Source organism: Papilio machaon, chromosome 23, assembly GCF_912999745.1.
Source record: "Papilio machaon chromosome 23, ilPapMach1.1, whole genome shotgun sequence".
NCBI classification, from domain to species: Eukaryota; Metazoa; Arthropoda; class Insecta; order Lepidoptera; family Papilionidae; genus Papilio; species Papilio machaon.
The window spans coordinates 4,736,679-4,758,477 of NC_060008.1; the positions used below are offsets into that span (position 1 = coordinate 4,736,679).

The 21,799-nt window shown below is 34.8% G+C and overlaps 2 protein-coding genes across 2 annotated transcripts; both read right to left on the reverse strand.

The window, feature by feature from the left end:
* Window positions 1-3,272: 3,272 nt before the first annotated feature.
* On the reverse strand, window positions 3,273-4,736 carry LOC106716766 (neuronal acetylcholine receptor subunit beta-2). Its single transcript, XM_014510358.2, has one exon. The coding sequence runs from the start codon at window positions 4,602-4,604 to the stop codon at window positions 3,393-3,395; it is 1,212 nt and encodes a 403-aa protein (XP_014365844.2). The 5' UTR covers window positions 4,605-4,736; the 3' UTR covers window positions 3,273-3,392.
* Window positions 4,737-8,857: 4,121 nt separating this feature from the next.
* On the reverse strand, window positions 8,858-21,508 carry LOC106716789 (monosaccharide-sensing protein 1). The gene is made up of 3 exons (XM_014510406.2): window positions 21,428-21,508; window positions 12,225-12,363; window positions 8,858-10,171 (listed from the first exon to the last, which is right to left on the reverse strand). The coding sequence occupies exons 1-3, from the start codon at window positions 21,461-21,463 to the stop codon at window positions 8,922-8,924; spliced, it is 1,425 nt and encodes a 474-aa protein (XP_014365892.2). The 5' UTR covers window positions 21,464-21,508; the 3' UTR covers window positions 8,858-8,921.
* Between the last annotated feature and the right edge of the window lie 291 nt (window positions 21,509-21,799).

The window sequence follows — 21,799 nt, forward strand, 5'->3', positions numbered from 1 at the left end:
AGAATAGATATAAAATAATTTGCTATCAGAAATTTTTTGACGACGTTTAAATTTTACAAGATTAGATGAATGGAGGGTTGGAAAAATCGGATATATTTTTTACGACACTTTGAAACAAGGTGGCAACGTTGTGATAAGGACGTAATATATTTTACGCAGCTCCGAAATTGATGATGTAAAATATGTTAAAAAGATATTTATGATGAAACACGATAAAAATATTCTCAAAACAGAATCTATAGATCTATACATAATAATAATAAAATTTTACTTTTGTTTCAAAATTTTACTTTTGTTCCAAAATTGGACTTTTGTTTCAAAATTGGACTTTTGTTTCAAAAGTGGACTCTTGTTTCAATTGTCTGTATGTAATATTAGGTCCTTACATATGAAATTGGCGTTTTTCGTACTGGTCACTTTAATCACGAATTTCTCCTCTTTGGTAAGGAATTCCAAATTCAAATTTGTACAGCTATAAACTCATGTATTTGTGGTTCGATGACCGTCATTCATTTGTTTTTTTTCTTCTGTTTTTTTCTGTTTGCGTCACTCATTTTACAAAATGGAAAACTTAAAATATCGCATTATTTACGAGTACGAGTTCCGCCGTGGCACTAGTGCTGCGGAAACGACTCGAAGGGTGAATGATGTGTATGGCGGTCGTGTTGCAAAAGAAAACACAGTTCGTTTTTGGTTCCAACGTTTTCGTTCTGGAAATTTCGATCTGCAGAACAAGCCCCGTGGACGGCCTGAGACTCAAGTTGATAATGAAGAGTTGAAGGCTATTGTGGAAGCGGATCCATCGCAAACCACGTCCGAGTTAGCTGCAGGCTGCGATGTTAGTGATAAAACTGTTTTAATTCACTTGAAGCAAATTGGGAAGATTAAAAAGCTTGAAAGGTGGGTACCTCACGAATTGACTGAAGCAAACCGGCAAACGCACGTCGACTGTTGCGTTACATTTCTAAACCGGCACAATAATGAAGGTATTTTAAACCGAATCATTACCTGTGATGAAAAATGGGTTCTTTACGATAATCGGAAGCGCTCAGCGCAATGGTTGGATCCTGGCCAGCCAGCCAAATCCTGCCCCAAGCGAAAATTAACCCCAAAAAAGTTACTTGTAAGCGTTTGGTGGACTAGTGCCGGTATTGTTCATTACAGTTTTCTCAAATCTGGCCAGACTATTACGGCTGATGTCTATTGTCAGCAATTGCAAACCATGATGGAAAAGCTAGCGGCTAAACAACCTAGGCTGGTCAATCGCTCCACGCCACTGCTGCTTCACGACAACGCTAGACCACACACTGCGCAACAGACGGCTACTAAATTAGAAGAGCTTCAATTGGAAAGTCTAAGACATCCTCCGTACTCCCCGGACCTTGCTCCAACAGATTACCATTTTTTTTCGAAATTTGGATAACTTCTTGCAAGGGAAAAAATTCAACTCCGATGGGGCAATCCAAATCGCCTTCAAAGATTTTATTGATTCCCGTCCGACTGTTTTTTTTAGTAAAGGGATCAATGAACTACCTATGAGATGGCAAAAGTGCATAGAAAATAATGGTTTATACTTTGATTAATTAAATATATTATATGAAAAAATATTCGACTTTTTGTTCCTCCCATACAAAACGCCAATTTCATATGTAAGGACCTAATATATAGAAAAAAAATACAGATTTCGTAGACGTGATTTATTTGCTTTGCTGGTAACGAATAACTTATTTGTAAAATTTGTCTGTCTGTCTGTCTGTCCGTTTGTCCGCAAGGTCGCGTTTTTTCCGAGTAATCTCTGATACGGCTGGATCGATTTTGACGAGACTTTTATTAGAAACTAGCTTTTACCCGCGACTCCGTCCGCGCGGAATAAAATTATCCTATGTCCGTTTCCTGGTTCTGAGCTACCTGCCCACCAATTTTCAGTCAAATCGATTCAGCCCTTCTTGAGTTATAAATAGTGTAACTAATACGACTTTCTTTTATATATATAGATTAGCTTAGCTTATTATTATGTATGCGCGAGAAATTTATGTTTATTTTTTTTATTTGCTCCAGATGAAGTCATAGGCAACAACTATTTAGATAACAAGGTTTGAAACTATTCATAAACTTAGCAAGAGATCTGGTTACTTGTATTACCAGTTAGTAAGAGAGGCGAGGAAACACAAGATGGACGACTACAATTTGCTCCAACAAACATAAATGTCTGCAGTTCAAAGCAATGTAGTTCCGCTTTATTCTACACTCTGCAAGGAAATGGAATATATTTACAAAATTATATGCAACAGAATATAACCTCAAAGTTACATTCATTTTTCATTGTCAGCCTGTAATTGTCCACTGCTGGACGTAGGCCTCCCCCATCGACTACCACAATGACCGGTCCTGAGCCGCCCGCATCCAGTGCACTCCCGCAACCTTGACCAGGTCATCGGTCCATCTTGCAGGAGGCCTACCCACGCTGCGTCGACCTGTCCGTGGCCGCCACTCTAAGACTTTTCTGCCCCATCGGCCGTCTGTTCTGCGGGCAATGTGGCCAGCCCATCGCCACTTAAGGTTTGCAATTCTTCGGGCAATGTCGGTTACTTTGGTTCTGCTGCGGATCGCATCATTTCTGACGCGATCTCGCAGAGAGACTCCGAGCATTGCCCTCTCCATTGCCCTTTGAGTGACTTTGAGCCGCCTAATGATGCCCGCAGTGAGGGGCCACGTCTCAATACCGTAAGTCATCGCTGGCAACACACACTGGTCAAAGACTTTCGTCTTGAGACACTGCGGTAAATCTTGGGAAGTTACAAGATATAGTAAAATGGGGTATTTATTCTTGAGAAAAACGTCATCAGTAAGAAATCTTTATTAACCAAGATTGTATCTTTGACACTGGAAAAAATACGAATAAAATGTTATTCGATTTAAAATTAAATGCTATCAAGCTTTATATTTAAAAAAGTTTTTTTGAACCTTTCAGTAGAGAAATAAAACAAAATTAACAAATTTTTCATGTATTCATGAAATACAATTTAACATTTATATAACTCTTAAATAAATTGATCATTACCATAAAAAAACTTAGTGTTTCAAATACATTTTAGTTTAAACATACGTCAACCATTTTATAGCGTCAGTCGCGGATTTTTGACAAATCATGGTTATTGAAACATTATTATACGAGTACCTAAATAGAATTCCGAAATACGATCTTTACCAATAAATAATGAAGTACTTATATCGAAAGTATTGTGATCATACACATTTATGGTGAAACATATAACCTCGTTGTTTTCTTTTTTCTTTCTTTCTTTCAATCAGCGGTAGTCAAAGGGTTAAAACATGTGTTTAGCTAAACAATGTCTAACAGTATTTTAAGTCATATAGATTAATTTTAAAACTTAGAAATCAGGCTTCTTAGGTATGTAAATAGTATACATTACGATATATGTTAGAGCAATAATTGACATAGAAACGAAATTGATAATACTAGCAAAATCAATCCATGCTGTTAAAATTTTATTAACATCATCACCAATTTTATTTTCCCCAGTCGTATTCCATTTAGGCCAAATAATATATCTTGCGTATGATTCGAAAACTTTTTCATTAAATGTCAATATAAAATTTGGGGGTGGTTTACACCTTGTATATAAATGAGTCAAAACAAAAGTTATTCCGATAGATAATAAGGTTAAAACAATCGACGAACGCAAGTATAAAAGTACTGTTGGAGTATCCGCGCTATGTTTAGGCAAGTCAGAATTGATCTCTTGTAAAAATATAAATTGACCTAACAAGCCAAAACACAGCATACCTAAACGTATTTTGTCTTCAACATTTAATGTCATGGACATCACAGTTATTAAGGATAAGATTAAAGATGGTACTATAACGAGAGCTGCTAATCCGACCCCTTCACGTTGTACGATGAAGTTGAAAGAAAATTTTACCGATTTCGAGTCATTACTTTCACTTTTTGAAAAATCAACAATAGTCCATCCAGGGCCGTATTCAGCACCAAACATTTTGATACCTCTAGGAGAACCTAAAACAAATTTAGCACGATCGAATCCTGGTTTCGATCCGAATTCGAAGGTGCAATTTTGCGTGTCGTACGGCCAATTTGTCAATTTTGTACTGCACACAGTCTGATGGACTACTCTAGGTATACATGTAACACGTCCCTTGGCTGTGATACGACATCCACTCATTATATAGTCAAATTCATCCTCACCACTTGAACTGTAGTGAGATAACTTCGGCGTCCAAATCTTCATACTAGAAAGGATGACTTCGTTTATTCCATCATAGTGGTCCGGATTCCACGTGAGTCTTAAATCATCCCAGTTTAAAAATACCCAGCTACTGATCGTGAATATTTCTTCGTCGTTTTCGAAGTAGAAGGATTTTAATGTGAAACTGATTTTTACAACTGTTTCATTGATACTTGGTGGTTGGTATCTGCTATCGCAAGACATCAATTCTTCTCGAAGCTTCTGTTCCCAGGCGGTGCTTAGTGAACGATTATCAATAACACATGACTGACTTCTTAATGAAGTTACAAAAAGAAATAACCATACGAAAGATAACGCGACTATGTCTGACAACATGGTGTTGATGATTGACGTCTGTATGATAATGTGATCTATCTACGCCCCCTTTTTATAATAATGCTATATTCGATTGACAACGGATATTAAATGACACGAGATAATTAGAGTACCTTTTCAATAGTCCAGATATAGTTGATTACATATGAACTGGCGGATTTAGTAACAACTCATGGTAATTTTATAAAATAAAACTTGAGTTTTTTTTAACGAGAGGATACTTGAAATTGCTGAAATAGAGAAGTAACCACTGCCCAATAACATCCAAAATAACTTATAAAACTACAGATGCGTTTAATCTAAAGGGAAAGGATGGATGACAGGCAACAACCAATTTATCCTACTTCCCTTTGATCCACAATCCAGTTATGCAGTTAATCATCATCTCCATGTCCTTATTCCACTCATAAAGGGTTAGTGCACCAGTTTTTGTCCCCTAGATTGATTTATCTTCCGTCATCTCAAACATCACTATGTTCTTAATCGTTTAAATTTTCGCGCAATCCATCCAATTATGTATTTATAATATTAATACAAAAGAATACAACGTGAAAATTTAATTTAATTTTTACTGTGCAAGTGTCACCTCGATGGAGACAATGTAATATTTATGTGCTGCGCTGCATTTAGCACGACTTAAGTGATTGAAGTGCAGCGCTTTAACGTGGTAGAGTACTACTTAACTGACATTGCGATGTCTGTGACATTTGAAATGTCAATTGACTTTAATCTAGATTGATATAGCGAAAAAAGATTAACTAATTTAAATTATAAAATATTTCTACTGCAATAATTTGGATATAAAATTAAATATAGTTGATTAGATAATACTCTTTTTTAAATCATCGCTATCGTTTATACTTTTATCATAATACTAGTTGTCGTCCGCAAATCTGTCCGCATGGAATAAAAACAACTGTAACTGTAACTACATAATAAGTAGCCTATGTGTTCTTCCATACTATGTTCTACATCTATGAAAAACTAGCTTTTACCCGCGATTCCGTCCGCGCGGAATAAAAAATAGAAAACGGGGTAAAAATCCTATGTCCGTTTCCTGGTTCTAAGCTACCTGCCCACCAATTTTCAGTTAAATCGATTCAGCCGTTCTTGAGTTATAAATAGCGTAACTAACACGACTTTCTTTTATATATATAGATAGATTTTATCGATATCCATTCAGCTGTTCTGGAGATACCTTTAAACAAACATCCATTCATCCATCCATCTAAACATTCATTTATAACATTAGTATGATTGAGAGTCTGGCAAGTCAATTTTGACTACCTAACGCGGCAATCGAACACCGTCAAAATTTCATACAAAAAATTGTTGTGTTGGTAAACTGAGTGAAAAAACTCGCAGTAGACACCAGTTTTAGTCCAAAATTACTTGCTACATCACACTTGGCATTACGATTTACAATTTTACAAAATGTGTAGTGGAAATGCACTTTAAATCTTTTAATACCAAAAAATCATATCAAACGGTCAAACTTAGTTATTTTAAATGGTACGTGTCTTACATTTGATAAGCGACGAGGTCTAATGAATCGAGTTAAACAATTTTCAGTCTGTCGCAGCGAACGAGGGAAATGGGCGAAAACGAATTAAGGTTTTAACTCGCGGCATGTGACAGTTTTATAAATGAGTCAGCGTTTACACCGCAGCCTCGTAATAAATACATCTATTAACTTTTTTTTGTTTTAATATTAGTTCATAACTTTCTTTTGTGTGGCAATAAACGTTTATTCTATCAATTATCATCTCGTCCTTATTACACTCACGTAAGGGCGCACCAGTTTTCGTTCCCCAGATCGATCGTTTGTTCTGGTCTGACCGACTGGAGCCCTAATAAATTGAAGAGTGAGGTGACTATCGATTCATATTCTTCCACTGAGTTCTTTCACTTATATCTTACATCTATATCTATATCTATATATATAAAAGAAAGTTGTGTTAGTTACACCATTTATAACTCAAGAACGGTTCAATCGATTTGACTGAAAATTGGTGAGCTGGTAGCTTAGAACCAGGAATAGGACATAGGATAATTTTTACCCGGTTTTTTTTTTTGTTTTATTCCGCGCGGACGGAGTCGCGGGTAAAAGCTAGTCTATATATATATATAAAAGAAAGTCGTGTTAGTTACACTATTTATAACTCAAGAACGGCTGAATCGATTTGACTGAAAATTGGTGGGAAGGTAGCTTAGAACCAGGAAACGGACATAGGATAATTTTTACCCCGTTTTCTATTTATTATTTCGCGCGGACGGAGTCTTCGGTAAAGCTAGTATTATATATATTATACCTTACATAAGCATACAAAATATGATATCCACTATATTAAGTATTCTTGTTGAGACTTTTATAGCCTACATCCAAAGGCTATAAAATTTCAATAAGACAAAAACGAGTTCGAAACAAAGGCAATCAGGTATTTTTTTATTTGTTTTTTAAATATATGTCTTTGGGAGTGGAAAATTTGAACAAACCGCAGTACCAGGGAATCATAACATTTGAGGAATAAATAAATAATAACAATTTCAATTGTTGTTTTCTCGTGTTTCATTTGCATTGCATCAACAGTTTTTGCAAGTCGAGTAACTTTTCAACCAACATATTTAAACATTCATCGTTCTGAAGTAAAGACGGGTAGTTGCGAAAGAAAATACAAAACAACCAAGAACGATTAAAATACTGCAAGTCCCAGGTACAATACCAAGATATTAAGAAAGGAAAAATATTCACTTCTCTGTTTAATAAATGACTGCAAGATGAGTTTCTTTGATGTTAGTATTCTATCTCCTTTGTAGCCACTAACATCTGTTCTACTGGAGAGGCTAGAAACCGTGGTATTTTGTGCCTATTTCATTTCCGCTATTTCGGCCCTGACGATAGCGGTCTTGGTATTTGGAACTAATCTAATATATAAAATTCTCGTGTCGCGGTGTTTGTTTTTAAACTTCTCCGAAACGGCTTGACCGATTCTCATGAAATTTTGTGAGCATATTCAGTAGGTCATTTAGTTTTTTTTTATTTGCGCGCGGACGGAGACGCGGGCAACAGCTAGTAACAAATAGAATTAGACAACAATGACAGTAACTGGCGCTAAATTAGAACTAAGGAAAGCTGTCATTTCCAAACTGTCAGCGGATATGTTGTCAGTGTTTTTAAATGGATTGTCATGTTTTAAATAGTTAACCAAGAGATGTCGCTGTGTGAATATTTGTATAAAAACATATTGACCAGAAATAAAAAACCTCCACCATATTGCGAAAAAATAGTCCTTTTGAGTACGTTACAAAGGGCCACCCAGGGTATTATTATTTTATTCTTCGTTAAGTAACGTAATATTTTTATACATTTGTTTTAGTCGTGGAAACCCACGTAGTTATTAAATATGTTGATTGAATAATTTATAGAGTAAATACTAAGGCATTTTACCTGTTTTTAAATTTATGCTAAATTAATTCTAAAACAAGATATATCTTGATTTGTAATTTCAATAAGTAAATCGCAGACTTCTTAACATTTTTTTCTTGTAAACCACTCGTTTGGAATTATTATTCAAGACGAATGAAATAAATGGCAAGTTGTTTTAAATCCTATTCGCCTACAAGATACAAAAAAGGTTTTTTATTTTAATGGTTACAATTTTAATAAATTAATAATTATTTAAAGATCTACTAACTTATCCTAAACACATAATTATTGTTACACATTTTAAGATAATTTGTATTTAACAATGGTCTATTTTAATTTACATATGTACATTTATCCGATGTCTCTAAAGTAAAGGAAAACGGTAATGCAATATGCGCATATCTGCGAAAGAAATTCATAGATATGTGTAAAGGCAACCAACTCGCATTTGGCCAGCGTGGTCGCCTAGCCTAGTCATACCTAACTTAGGACAGGCTGTGTGACATTTAATAAGCCGATGATATCATCATTTTTTTTTTGAACAAGCATAAATATCAATCATGTTAAATAATAAAAAAGTTGACTAATTATACTTTTATAATGTCTAACTTATACTGTTTTATTTATCATATTATATATTGTTCTTATAAAAATACTAGCTGTCGCCCCGACTCCGTCTGCGCGCAGTTAAAAAAAAAACTAAATGGGGGGGGGTTATGAAAAATAGATGTTGGCCGATTCTCAGAATACTGAATATGCTCACAAAATTTCATGCGAATCGGTCAAGCCGTTTCGGAGGAGTTCAAGTTCGAACCTCGTGACACGAGAATTTTATATGTAAGAAATTAAATAACTTTATGCTAAATGTGTTCAAATAAAATGTTTATCTGTTAATTAGTAAGCAATCGACTATTCCTATCTGATTTACCTTTCATTTCGTTTTCAATTTGTTGTAAAGTCTTATCTTTCGTTTCTGGTAAAATAACAAATAAAATAGCTAAACAAAATGTTACAATTAGTGCATAAATTGTGTAAGTACCTGATACACCAGTATGTTCTATCATTAAAGGTGTTAATTTTAAAGTAGCAGCGTAGAATATAGTAAATGCTACGCCTGAGATACAAGAACATAAGCCTCTATGTTCTAAAGGAAACACTTCAGATGATATGGTAAATGCAACTGGAATAATACCAACACTAGCTATGAAAGAATGTAACAAAATTAGACAAGGAATTAACCAAGTTACTGTTGATAGAAAACCGTAATTAGATTTAGTAAACACTGCTATACTTATAATAAACATCAACATTATAGTAACTGAACCTAAACCAAATAATAAAGTCCGTCTATCAAACAATCTTATAACTAAACATGATACTGCTAAAGCAGATATTAACAATAAATCAGAAACTATAGAACCGTACATAGCTACAGAATTACTACCGGTTATTTCTTCTAATATCTGAGTTAAATATGCCAGCAGAAAATATCTACCACAAGCATCAATGCACAAAGTTACCAATGCAACGATAAAACAAGCTTTCAGCATCTCTCTATTATTAAGTTGTCTAAAAAACTTCTTAATCTGTGAAAGGTTTTCGGTTTTCTTTTTCAATTCGTGTTGCTCCGTTTGTGCGTTAATCAATTCCTTTAATTCCATTTTACTTTCAAGTGAGTTCCCATTTAACCATATAAATGCCTTCGCGCATTCATCGAAACGTCCTTTCATTGCAAGATACGATGGACTTTCAGGCCAAAATAATATAAACAGTATAGCTAGACTTATTGGTATTATACAAATACCGGCTATTTGTCTCCAAGTACAGATGAGTGCTAAAGTATGGCAAGTCAATGACCCTAGGCCTATGGATATTTTTTTTAAAGTCATGAAGTATCCTCTTCTTCTTGGTGTTGAATATTCTGATAATGTGACAGCGGCTATAAAAACACCGCCAACAGTTAACCCTTGGATAGCTCTAGCGATGAATAGCATAGTGACATTGCTTGCAGTGGCTAATGTTATCCATCCAACGAACATAACGACGTTCAATGTTATGTTGACAGCTTTGCGACCGAAGCTTTGAAATATCGGTGACAATATGAAGAAACCCACGATGCCACTGATTCCATTTATTGATGCTGAAAAAGAGAATATTCTGTTACTTGTTGCTGCCAATTTGTAATTATTTTATATTGAGGCATCTGTCCCTTCCCACCCCTTTTCTTATAAGGAAAGGATGGGAGGAGGAGGTGCATTTGATGGAGGAGAAGATGCATAGGAAGGTTAAATATTCTCTTTTTGTGCTACCTGCAATTACGAATGTCTATGGGCAGCGGTCGCTTTACGATTTCGGCGAATTCATGTGGCCGCTTACTCGTTTGCCACCTTGTAATATATAAAAAATAGTAATTTTATATTTCGGTTTAAAATATTAGGTCCTTACATATGAAATTGGCGTTTTGTATGGGAGGAACAAAAAGTCGAATATTTTTTAATATAATATATTTAATTAATCAAAGTATGAACCATTATTTTCTATGCACTTTTGCCATCTCATAGGTAGTCCATTGATCCCTTTACTAAAAAAACCAGTCGGACGGGAATCAATAAAATCTTTGAAGGCGATTTGAACTGCCCCATCGGAGTTGAATTTTTTCCCTTGCAAGAAGTTATCCAAATCTCGAAAAAAATGGTAATCTGTTGGAGCAAGGTCCGGGGAGTACGGAGGATGTCTTAGACTTTCCAATTGAAGCTCTTGTAATTTAGTAGCCGTCTGTTGCGCAGTGTGTGGTCTAGCGTTGTCGTGAAGCAGCAGTGGCGTGGAGCGATTGACCAGCCTAGGTTGTTTAGCCGCTAGCTTTTCCATCATGGTTTGCAATTGCTGACAATAGACATCAGCCGTAATAGTCTGGCCAGATTTGAGAAAACTGTAATGAACAATACCGGCACTAGTCCACCAAACGCTTACAAGTAACTTTTTTGGGGTTAATTTTCGCTTGGGGCAGGATTTGGCTGGCCGGCCAGGATCCAACCATTGCGCTGAGCGCTTCCGATTATCGTAAAGAACACATTTTTCATCACAGGTAATGATTCGGTTTAAAATACCTTCATTATTGTGCCGGTTTAATAATGTAACGCAACAGTCGACGCGCGTTTGCCGGTTTGCTTCAGTCAATTCGTGAGGTACCCACCTTTCAAGCTTTTTAATCTTCCCAATTTGCTTCAAGTGTATTAAAACAGTTTTATCACTAACATCGCAGCCTGCAGCTAACTCGGACGTGGTTTGCGATGGATCCGCTTCCACAATAGCCTTCAACTCTTCATTATCAACTTGGGTCTCAGGCCGTCCACGGGGCTTGTTCTGCAGATCGAAATTTCCAGAACGAAAACGTTGGAACCAAAAACGAACTTTGTTTTCTTTTGCAACACGACCGCCATACACATCATTCACCCTTCGAGTCGTTTCCGCAGCACTAGTGCCACGGCGGAACTCGTACTCGTAAATAATGCGATATTTTAAGTTTTCCATTTTGTAAAATGAGTGACGCAAACAGAAAAAAACAGAAGAAAAAAACAAATGAATGACGGTCATCGAACCACAAATACATGAGTCTATAGCTGTAAAAATTTTAATTTGGAATTCCTTACCAAAGAGGAGAAATTCGTGATTAAAGTGGCCAGTACGAAAAACGCCAATTTCATATGTAAGGACCTAATATTTTTTTTTTTAATTTCATATAGGTTGGATAGATAAGTGATTTTCTATGTCTGGTGGCTCAAGATCATCGGTGCTCTAGACAGTGCCCTCCCTCGCATACCGTTGCGCCACTGATATACTATAAATTGTGCGAAGTTAAGAGCCGCCAAGATATCTAACAACTAGTGTACTTTTAATTTAATCTTAACCTTTAAAGTAAAAACAGGATTTTTATAGTAAGGCTTCGAAAATACTGTGTCACTTTAAAACACTTATAACAGAAACTAGTGACTAATAGTATAGACTGTTAAGTAAATAACTATGTTGTCGACTATAAAAATGTTTAAGATTAACTTATGGATCTAGCAGACATATAGGCAAGTCTTTCTGTTCTATTATTTGTTATCCGCTCTTGACACCGTTAGAGGAATAGGGTGTATTTTAATTCGTATTCTTCCCAGATTGTTAAAGTACAGTATTGTTGCATTACGTACCAATCCATGAAGCTTGGTTCCTATCAGCAGTGATGTCGGTACTGTTAGGTGATAGAAGAGCGGGATTCAAGACTGATGGAAAGGCGACCATCACGCCCGCGGACAGCGAGTGCAGACATGCCACTATCAGAACAAATATCTGTAACATACACAAATAATCCTTTGTATTTCTCTACAAATTTATGTATGTAGATTATTTAAGGCTAACACACATTTAAGTATAAACACTTCTGCGATGGCACAAACGAGGTGATTACGGGACGCTGGGTGTGGTGCTGATAAGTGCGTGATAACCTTTTTAGTTGTTTTGCATTTAACACTATTTTTTAAAGGGACGAGTATACGTGCGGTTAGTGGATTAGTAAATAAAAGGTCTTTGTCGTCTTTAATTGTGCAAATAGAAAATATATCAGATGTGAAGACTGGTGGTAACTTATATAGTATCCTTATAAACAAATGAGACATCTATTTAACGCCCCCTGGTGATAATTAATTCACTTATAATAACCTTTAATGATTTATCTTAATCTTAACCTTTAATCCTTTATCGTAATTGTTCGTTATTTGCCTCATCCTTGTACTTAGTCGAGATGAACTCAAGGCAATAACATAGATATTGGATTATTTTTTATTTTTATATTGCGATGTGTTACCTACCATTTACCGACGGAGGAGGGGACACAAAGAAGAATAATATTTCCCCTTCTACGTGTCCCCTCCTTCGTTAAATTTATCACTTATCCTTTCCTTATAAGGGTATGTGCTGGTTTATACATACCTGTAAGCCTAGTATTTAAATGTATAAACATATATTTTGTTTCCTAATTATAATTGCAAATTTTTAATATAATTATTTTATTAGTTGGTCATTTTGATAGTTTTTATCTCTGTGTTTTTATAAGGAACAAGTTTTGATTCTTTACACAATGAATTATTTATCAAATATTTTTTTTTACTTTGATTTAAATAACCGTTGGTTACTACGATCGAAATACTGAAACAAATACATTCTTTTGTTATCGTGCGAAAACATCGAATAACTAGAGATGGAAACCATGTGTATTTTTATATTTCTCAAATATTAAATATAACTTGGAGCATCGGTGGCTCAGGAGTTAACACTTGACTTGCAATCTGCAGGTCGTGGGTTCCTGCCATGTACCAACGTGATTTTCGATTTACATATGTACATTTATCCGACGCGACGTTCTTAAGGTAAAGGAAAATATCGTGATGCAACCTGCAACAATATCTAAGAAGAAATTCAATGATATTTGTCAAGTTAACCAACCTGCACTGGGCCAGCGTGGTTGACTATGGCCTAGTCACCCCTAACTTGGGGTAGGTTCCGAGCCCCTCAGTGGGGACGTATAGTGAGCTGATGATATTTAACTTAAGTTTTTATAATTTAATTGTTTAAACGTTTATTTATATTATTAATTAATAATTCTTAACTTTATTTTATTTCATGTTATATATTTTTTTAACCGATACATAATCTTGAAAGATTTGAAATTGGTCGTTAGAATTAGAAATATATTTTACCTTACCTGAACAAATCAATAGCACAAACACACTTCAAAACGAAATTAAAATATGGCAGTGGCTTTTAACTGTAGTGACACTTGTTATAGTACATACAGTATGTATCCCTTACATACCTGAAGCCAAAACTTTATATCCATTTTTTAAGGAAATTGTGAGAACTGATGGACTTGAAATTTGACACAGATAAGTTTTTTTTTATGGGGAAGCGTAGTAAGCTATTTTTTTTAATCAAAAATACTCTCTTTATTATGAATTATAGTCGAATTTCGTACAATGGGCGACTACTAGTTATATATTAAAAAATTCACTGCAGATGAATTCTAAGGTAACATTATATAAAACACTTTCGTACCTGTCGTAACCAAAATTTGTCGACGATCCGACTCATGTTAAGCTTCTTAATAAACTGCAAGCTTACGAGATAAACACTTGTTATTTGTATACAATTTACTTACAGGTTTCAAACACGTTTAGTCGACTATATAACTGTCGATTTCCACTGTTGTAGCATTATTTTATTATATTTAAAACAAATATTAACCATATACTTTTATCAATTAATTTTTAGTTAATATTTTGAAATGAATTTTACGGTGTTCTATTTGTTTTTTTTTTATTTGATACCAATGGTGGAGTAGTTGTATAAACATATAACAGTGGTAGATCCCGCAACAATAATATTTTTTGGGTGCACGAATGGGCCGAGTCGACCGGTTAAATACCACGACCACACAGAAGACAGGCGTGAAGTGGAAGTAATTCCGCCTTAAACTGATGAGTGTGGTGCCGGAGTCCTAATTCCCTCCTAGTCCTCTTTCCCTTCCCAACTATTTGTTATTAGGAAAGGATGGGACGGGGAAGTGGATTTGGCGGAAGAGGGAACGCATAGGAAGGAGAAATATCCTCTTTCTGTGCGTCCTCTTCTCCGTTGATTAAAGGTAGGCAACGCATCTGAATTTGCGCATGTCTATGGGCAATGATCGCCTCGCTATTTCGGCGAATTCAGGTGGTCGATTGCTCGTTTGCCACCTTTTGGTATAAAAAAAAACATATGTCATCCACAATTTTGTAGCGCCGGCCATATTGAATTTACAATGACGCTAAATTTAAAAATAACACTGTCATTAGGGCTAAAGGTGTATACAACGGGAAATGGGTCTAATTTAGTTTACTAGATTTTTACAAGATATAATATACAATATATGTATTTTAACAAAACAAGTATGAAAATGAGCAAGCCAATAGCAGGAATTGAAAAAATATGTATTACTAGTTGTCGCCTGCGACCCTGTCCGCGTGGAATTAAAAAAAACTTAATAAGTAGCCTATGTGTTCTTCCAGTGTCAAATTTCATCAAAATCCGTTCAGCCGTCCCGGAGATACCTTCAAACAAACATCCATCTATCTAAATTATATACATTCGCATTTATAATATTAGTAAGATACAATTTCCAGCAGTGGAACTCCACGGTTAAAAATAATATTGAATTAAAGGTACTAAGTGTGCAATAAAATATCGTATATAATATCCCACCAATTACTATGTGTTTTCTAGACATAGTTTTAATCTAAGTAAGTTTCCATTATCTAAATACATGGATGATTTTCTTATGCATTTATTATCAACATACGAACAATGTCTTCTTAATCGGGTAAAAACAAAAACAAAAAAAAAACTTGAGAGGTGTCAAGGGACACCCGGATGGAACGAAGTTCCTTTCTATTAATTAGTGAAGGAACCAATGTTTATTCTATTAATAAAAAACTTAAGTCTTCACAAGAAGTACATTTTATTTCTATGAATTTTCGTTATATATTGTCACGTCGTTGCCATGGTGAAGTAGCGCTCAGCTATAGCAAAAAGTGTCGTGACAACTTTTCGTAAGAATTTTTTCCGTCTAGCCCCTTTTCACAACGCGCGATAAGGAACTTCGTTCCAATAATTGATACTGGCAATTTTTAGCTGAAGCTTTTCTCTAATTGTGAGAAGAAGAAAGTTACTTTAGGAGTGTTAAAAATTACTGCACGTGAAGGTCCTCGACCACAACGTCTTTGTTCCATACTTAAAATGGAACATCATGTATATGTTATGTTTAATATATACTCAGAAACGTAAGGGATAATTAAAGCGCTTAATGGAGATCGAATGAGAGATCGTCACTTCAGTTAGTGCTACATGAGAAATACAGTGCATTGATTTGATATAGTTGTTTTCAAATATTTTGCTGGCTCTTAACTTAAAGCAAGTCGCTACACATTACACAATTTTAGTGCGTGGAGTCACGGGAGGCTGGATTGCACTGCGTAACACGCCGATGACTGGGCGGTCAAGACATTTGAAAAGAGTTAAATTAATACATATGGACACTTCTTTCGTTCTGTTTAAAAAAAACAGACACTGAAATATGTAAAAACCCATGTTTACTTCGAAATAATTATTCATTAACCTAAAAACCTTTCTTTGTTCTTACTTTTTTATCTTCATTTTGATATTAAACTCGTTAACCCGGTTTTGTATATAAAATAAAAAGGTTCATAAGTTAAGTGAATAAATAACCACCATAAATATGAGGACCACATACATTAAATATGTATGTGGTCCTTATATTTTCTTGTTTTATTCTAGTTTTTACCTGTAAGTCTGATCGCGTAGAAAAAAAAGGTATATTTTGGTGTAAATTATATCAAATAAAGTCGATGTTCTAATTTAAATAAAAATTTTATCGATGAAAATACGATAGTTATTTTTACAAATATTTGTGTAAGACCCATAAATGATTTTGTTACGACTTGAGCGTTTTTTTTTTATTAACATTTTACTTCTTACTAATATTATAAATACGAATATTTATGCTGATATTTGGCATAGATTAAAACATAGTCTGGAAGAACACATAGGCTATCGTTTAAGTTTTTTTATTATTTCCGCGTGGATGGATTCGCAGGCGGCAGCTAGTCTTGTATATTTATAATTTCATTCATTCATTCACGCATTATTATAATTAGTACCATTAATTCCGTCATTTTGACATATGGGTTCGGTAAAATGTTTTTAAAGGAATGGCGTCGAAAGTCCGGTTATACAAATAGGTTACATAAACTTATGTACCGGAAACCTTGACAGTATCAACTTAGAATAAAAACAATAGTAAATAATATGAAATAATAATCTTAGGTTGAAACCAAATTTAATATTATTTGACTTATTAATGAATGTATTTTATCCATATCGAAGTATTAACAGTGGTAGATCCCGTAACAACATTATTTGTTGGGTGCACGAATGGGCCGGATTGACCGATGAAATACCACGACCACAAAGAAGACAGGCGTCAAGTGGAAACAATTCCGCGTTTCGTCTAATGAGTTTGGTACCGGAGGCCTAATTTTAATCCTCTTTCCCTTTTCACCCTTTTCTTATTAGGAAAGGATGGTAAAGTGGATTTGGCGGATGAGGGGACATAGGAAGGGGAAATATCCTCTGTGCGTCCCCTTCTACTTTGATTAAAGGTAGACAACGCATCTGCTTTTGGCGGATGTCTATGGGCAACGGTCGCCTCACTATTTAGGCGAATTCAGGTGGGCGTTTGCTCGTTAGCCAGCTTTTGATATATAAAAAAAAATCATCTGAGAAGAAATTCAAAGATTTGTGTAAAGTCAATCTACCCACAGTGAGCTACCATGGTTGACTATAACCTAATCACCCCTTAAATAGGTTCGAGCCTTTCGGTGGGAATGCAATTGACTTTCACCTATCCAGTTTGTGATCAAATATTGCAAATTAAATTTAAAAAACTTCCGAGTTAGTGATTGAGTTGAAATTTTTCATACATGTATAAATTGCGTGATAATACAATATTATGATGACGTGATGCTGATCTGATGATGGAGCTTGATGTTGGTCATAGGAACTTTGCAATTAATCGACACAACTTCATCGTGTTTGGGCTTGTTTGAATCGTCTTAACAATCTTTTTTTTAAATGATTAGTTCCTTAAATTAACAAAAACATAAAATATAATAAAAGCTTATTTTTAGTAATAGACAGTAAAACTCCAGGAACTGAATATACTGTAAAAAGGGATCACAAAAAATAGAATTTCCATTTCCTGGCGCATTTCACGTTGTCTGATTTTCTTTTCCCGTGATAGCGAGGGTATAAATAATTACCGGTTGCATATTTTAAAAACTTCTATCTTCATTTACTCGGACATAATGATAATCTTTTATATACGTACTTTGAATTTCACTCTTATTATTATTGAGCACTAGCTTTTACCCGCGACTTCGTCCGCGCGGAAAAAAAAAATGCACACAAGATAAAAAAGTTCCTATTTCCGTCTCCTAGTTCTAAGCTACCTCCCCATCAATTTTCAGCTAAATCAGTTAGACCGATCTTGAGTTATAAATAGTGTAACTAACACGACTTTCTTTTATATATATACTAGCTATTACCCGCGACTCCGTCCGCGCGGAATAAAAAATAGAAAACGGGGTAAAAATTATCCTATGTCCTTTTCCTGGTTCTAAGCTACCTGCCCACCAATTTTCAGTCAAATCGATTCAGCCGTTCTTGAGTTATAAATAGTGTAACTAACACGACTTTCTTTTATATATATAGATTTATTAAACTCTTGAATATTTAAGTCCAAAGAGTTTAAAGTTACTTTTAGCTTTGTTTCTCTGTTAATACTAAACAATAACAACAAAACGAAACTCAAATTATATTGTTAGAGTTTAATTCAAACATGTAAACCTTATAATGTGTGGATGCGTTATCTCTTTCGCATCTAATTATGATATATTAGTCGTCTCTCTCATGTAACGAAATCAACGTATCACGTTTTGAAAACGTCATGGAAGATTTTCTTAGAACCATCATTTCGGACTTTTAATTTTGGATGGCTATATTCATATTTTTTGTTTCCATTTGCTTGATGTTGTTTATAAATGCCGTTAAAATAAATTTAAATTCTAAAGCGTGATAAGACGAAGAATTTTGTTCAATTCGTTTAAAAGATAGCGTGGAATAACGACCCAGCACCCAATTTAACTTCAACGAGAACATAATTTTCCTCAGTGATAAAGGAACTTGTACGGAGATCACAATTAATGGGCGGCAAGTATATTTCAAGTCTATGGTACTAACTAGGAAATTATTGTGCGATAAAATTAACTTAGAGAGAGACTGAGAGATTGAAAATTTCCTTTCTCTTTTATGTGCTCTCTAGGTGCTTTATTTTTCTTTTTGTACTTAGATTTATAGAAATTACTAACTGTCGCTGGCGACTCTGTCTGCGCGGAATTAAAAAGAACCTTAATTACCCTATGTGTTCGTTCAGACTATATTCTTTATCCATAATTAATTTCATCTATATCCGTTAAGGCGTTCTGGAGATACCTTCTAACAAACATCCATCCATCTAAACATTCGCATTTATAATATTAGTAAGTAGAGCTTAATGCGAAAATTTAAAGTTTAGTTTTGTGTGTGAGCAAATCAAATTGAACGTTTAAATATCACTTTGAGAGATTTTAAAGTGGTCCTACGTAGAATGCGTTTAGCCAAAATTCTGCGCCAGATGTCGCTGTGTACGTTGCCTTTAGCCTCATCTATCGGCAAATGGATATCGTGAGTGCTTCAACAATTCGTTCACATACAGTGTACACTATTGTACACTGTACGTGACAGTACACTATTTGCCGAATAAATCCAGTCTCTAAACTGCAATTTAAAAAAATATTGTATAAGCCACAATCGACATAAATCGTTTGTACGTCTCTTTTAAGTCTCGTAATCTATAAAAATGATGTTATTAGAAAATGTTATTGTACATTTAAAAAAATGTTTTTCTTCTCCTGTACGATGTAACACAATGTACATACAACGCTATTGCTTACGGTACGGAAAATGTTTTCAATTTGTGTATGTACACAGTCTGTTTGCATTGTCGATTGCTGTCTCACTGAAGTGTACGTAATCTAGTTTTTTACTTCAATATCGAAGGTACTCGTTCCACTAACTCAAGACTCTAGGTTTCGATTGCCCTAAAACTTGTATAAATACAAATCCCTTTCATCTTCTAGTAAGTAATAACGTTGAAGTGTAACGTTGGATGGTTACAGACAGTGACGATTTTATCTTACGACGTTATCTTTTTTGTCATGCCTTCGGTTTGGGGTGAGTAACAGCATTATGTGAGAATATGCTTGGTTTACAAAGGATACCGAAGGAAGTATGGATGAATTGTATGCTTAAGAAGGGACTGAATTTTTTTTTGTTACTGAGTAACTGTTTGCCTTGAAGAAGCATTTACAGCGGGCTTGAGGTGGTCGCGCGCAAACGGCGCTTAGCGTAAACCTCAAGAATTCAGGTATGACGGCTGATTGATATTATATGGAAGAGTAGAACATGCTGTGTCAACACTACGCTAAAAGGTAAGCTAATGTGATCCCTTTCTTTTAGAGTCAATGGTTTTTTTTTAGATAACTTATACGGCAGCGTACGGCAATATTGTATTATTTATATTGTGCGATGTTGTTCTCTTGTAAGTAACTTTTTCTTTGACTTTTGGGGGTTGAATACTTTAAATCTAAACCTATATGCTTTTTGTTTCAGTTACTTATGGAAGTATGCGGCGCAACTCTTAACTTTGCTCAGAATTTTATGCTACTGGTATTTTTGCTTCTACTTTTCCCCCATTTCACTAAAACTTTACCACTACTTATCATAGTAAAATGAATGTTTAAGTAGGTTGGTAGAAAGTTATTCGCCTCGCTACAAAAGTTTGTTAAAAGAAAATAAATATTACCATCCTAGTGTTATGATTTCAACTACATAAGTTTTGGTTAAAAATGTGTGCGTCTGGAAACTTTATCTGTTAAGAATTACTAGATAAATACAGATTTCAATTAAAAACTATTTGTGTGGTAATTTTCTTAATCTTATCTATCTATATATATAAAAGAAAGTCGTGTTAGTTACACTATTTATAACTCAAGAACGGCTGAATCGATTTGACTGAAAATTGATAGGGAGGTAGCTTAGAACCAGGAAACGGACATAGGATAATTTTTACCCCGTTTTCTATTTTTTACTCCGCGCGGACGGAGTCGCGGTTAAAAGCTAGTTCGTAATAAAAATGTGATTTAATATATGTTTAACAGACCTCAATTTTCTATTCATTTGACGTCACAATATGACACGAGTATATGCATATTCCTTGTTGAGACTTACTTTACCAATCGTTGGTTTCTGAGACCAAAACAATGACAGGGATAATGAGATGGTCTTAAAAACCAACGGTACGTAGCATAGTAACAATCAATATGTGACCCCATTGTTAGTAAATAGGCATGTTTATGTGCTATATGAACGTATATACAAAAACAACTAGCTGTCGCCCGCGACTCCGTCCGCGCGCAGTTAAAAAATGGGGGGGGGGGTTATGAAAAATAGATGTTGGCCGATTCTCAGACCTACTGAATATGCTCACAAAATTTCATGAGAATCGGTCAAGCCGTTTCGGAGGAGTACGGGAACGAAAACTGTGACACGAGAATTTTATATATTAGATAACAAGATTTTGTTAAAGAACTTATGATTTTTCGAGTAAATCCAAAGGCAATACTATTTTATAACTGGTTCCACTCACCTGTCGACAAAGCCATGGATCTTTAGAGCAACACATTTTATTATACGTTAGCTAGTGAGAACATGTGCTGTTAACAAATAGATTAAAACAAATTTAAAGTACATCTTTATTCACAAACCTGTTTTATTTCGACATTATAACTAGATAATCTTAGTAAAAATAGTGTAACATTTACAATAGACAGTAGCTATTTGTTTATTAAAACAGTTTCCAAGGATGTACATATTTTAATTTAACGGTAGTTTTTTTTGTCCGACTGAGATAGGATATCTATTTTTCACAGGTATGTAAGAAGGTACGTAAGAGTTTCGTTGATCTCCTCTAACCGGTAAGTTGTTGCTACCAACATTTGAATAAAATGCTAATGAAAGC

What these genes read in the sequence shown, in the direction of transcription:
- LOC106716789 (XM_014510406.2), bottom strand. Translation starts at nt 21,463, where the DNA reads ATGTGTTGCTCTAAAGATCCATGGCTTTGTCGACAG. An exon ending in ATCCATGGCTTTGTCGACAG is followed by an intron (nt 12,364 to 21,427) that starts GTGAGTGGAACC and finishes TGTATGTTACAG; the next exon opens with ATATTTGTTCTGATAGTGGC. An exon ending in GAACCAAGCTTCATGGATTG is followed by an intron (nt 10,172 to 12,224) that starts GTACGTAATGCA and finishes TCTCTTTTTCAG; the next exon opens with CATCAATAAATGGAATCAGT.
- LOC106716766 (XM_014510358.2), bottom strand. Translation starts at nt 4,604, where the DNA reads ATGTTGTCAGACATAGTCGCGTTATCTTTCGTATGGTTATTTCTTTTT.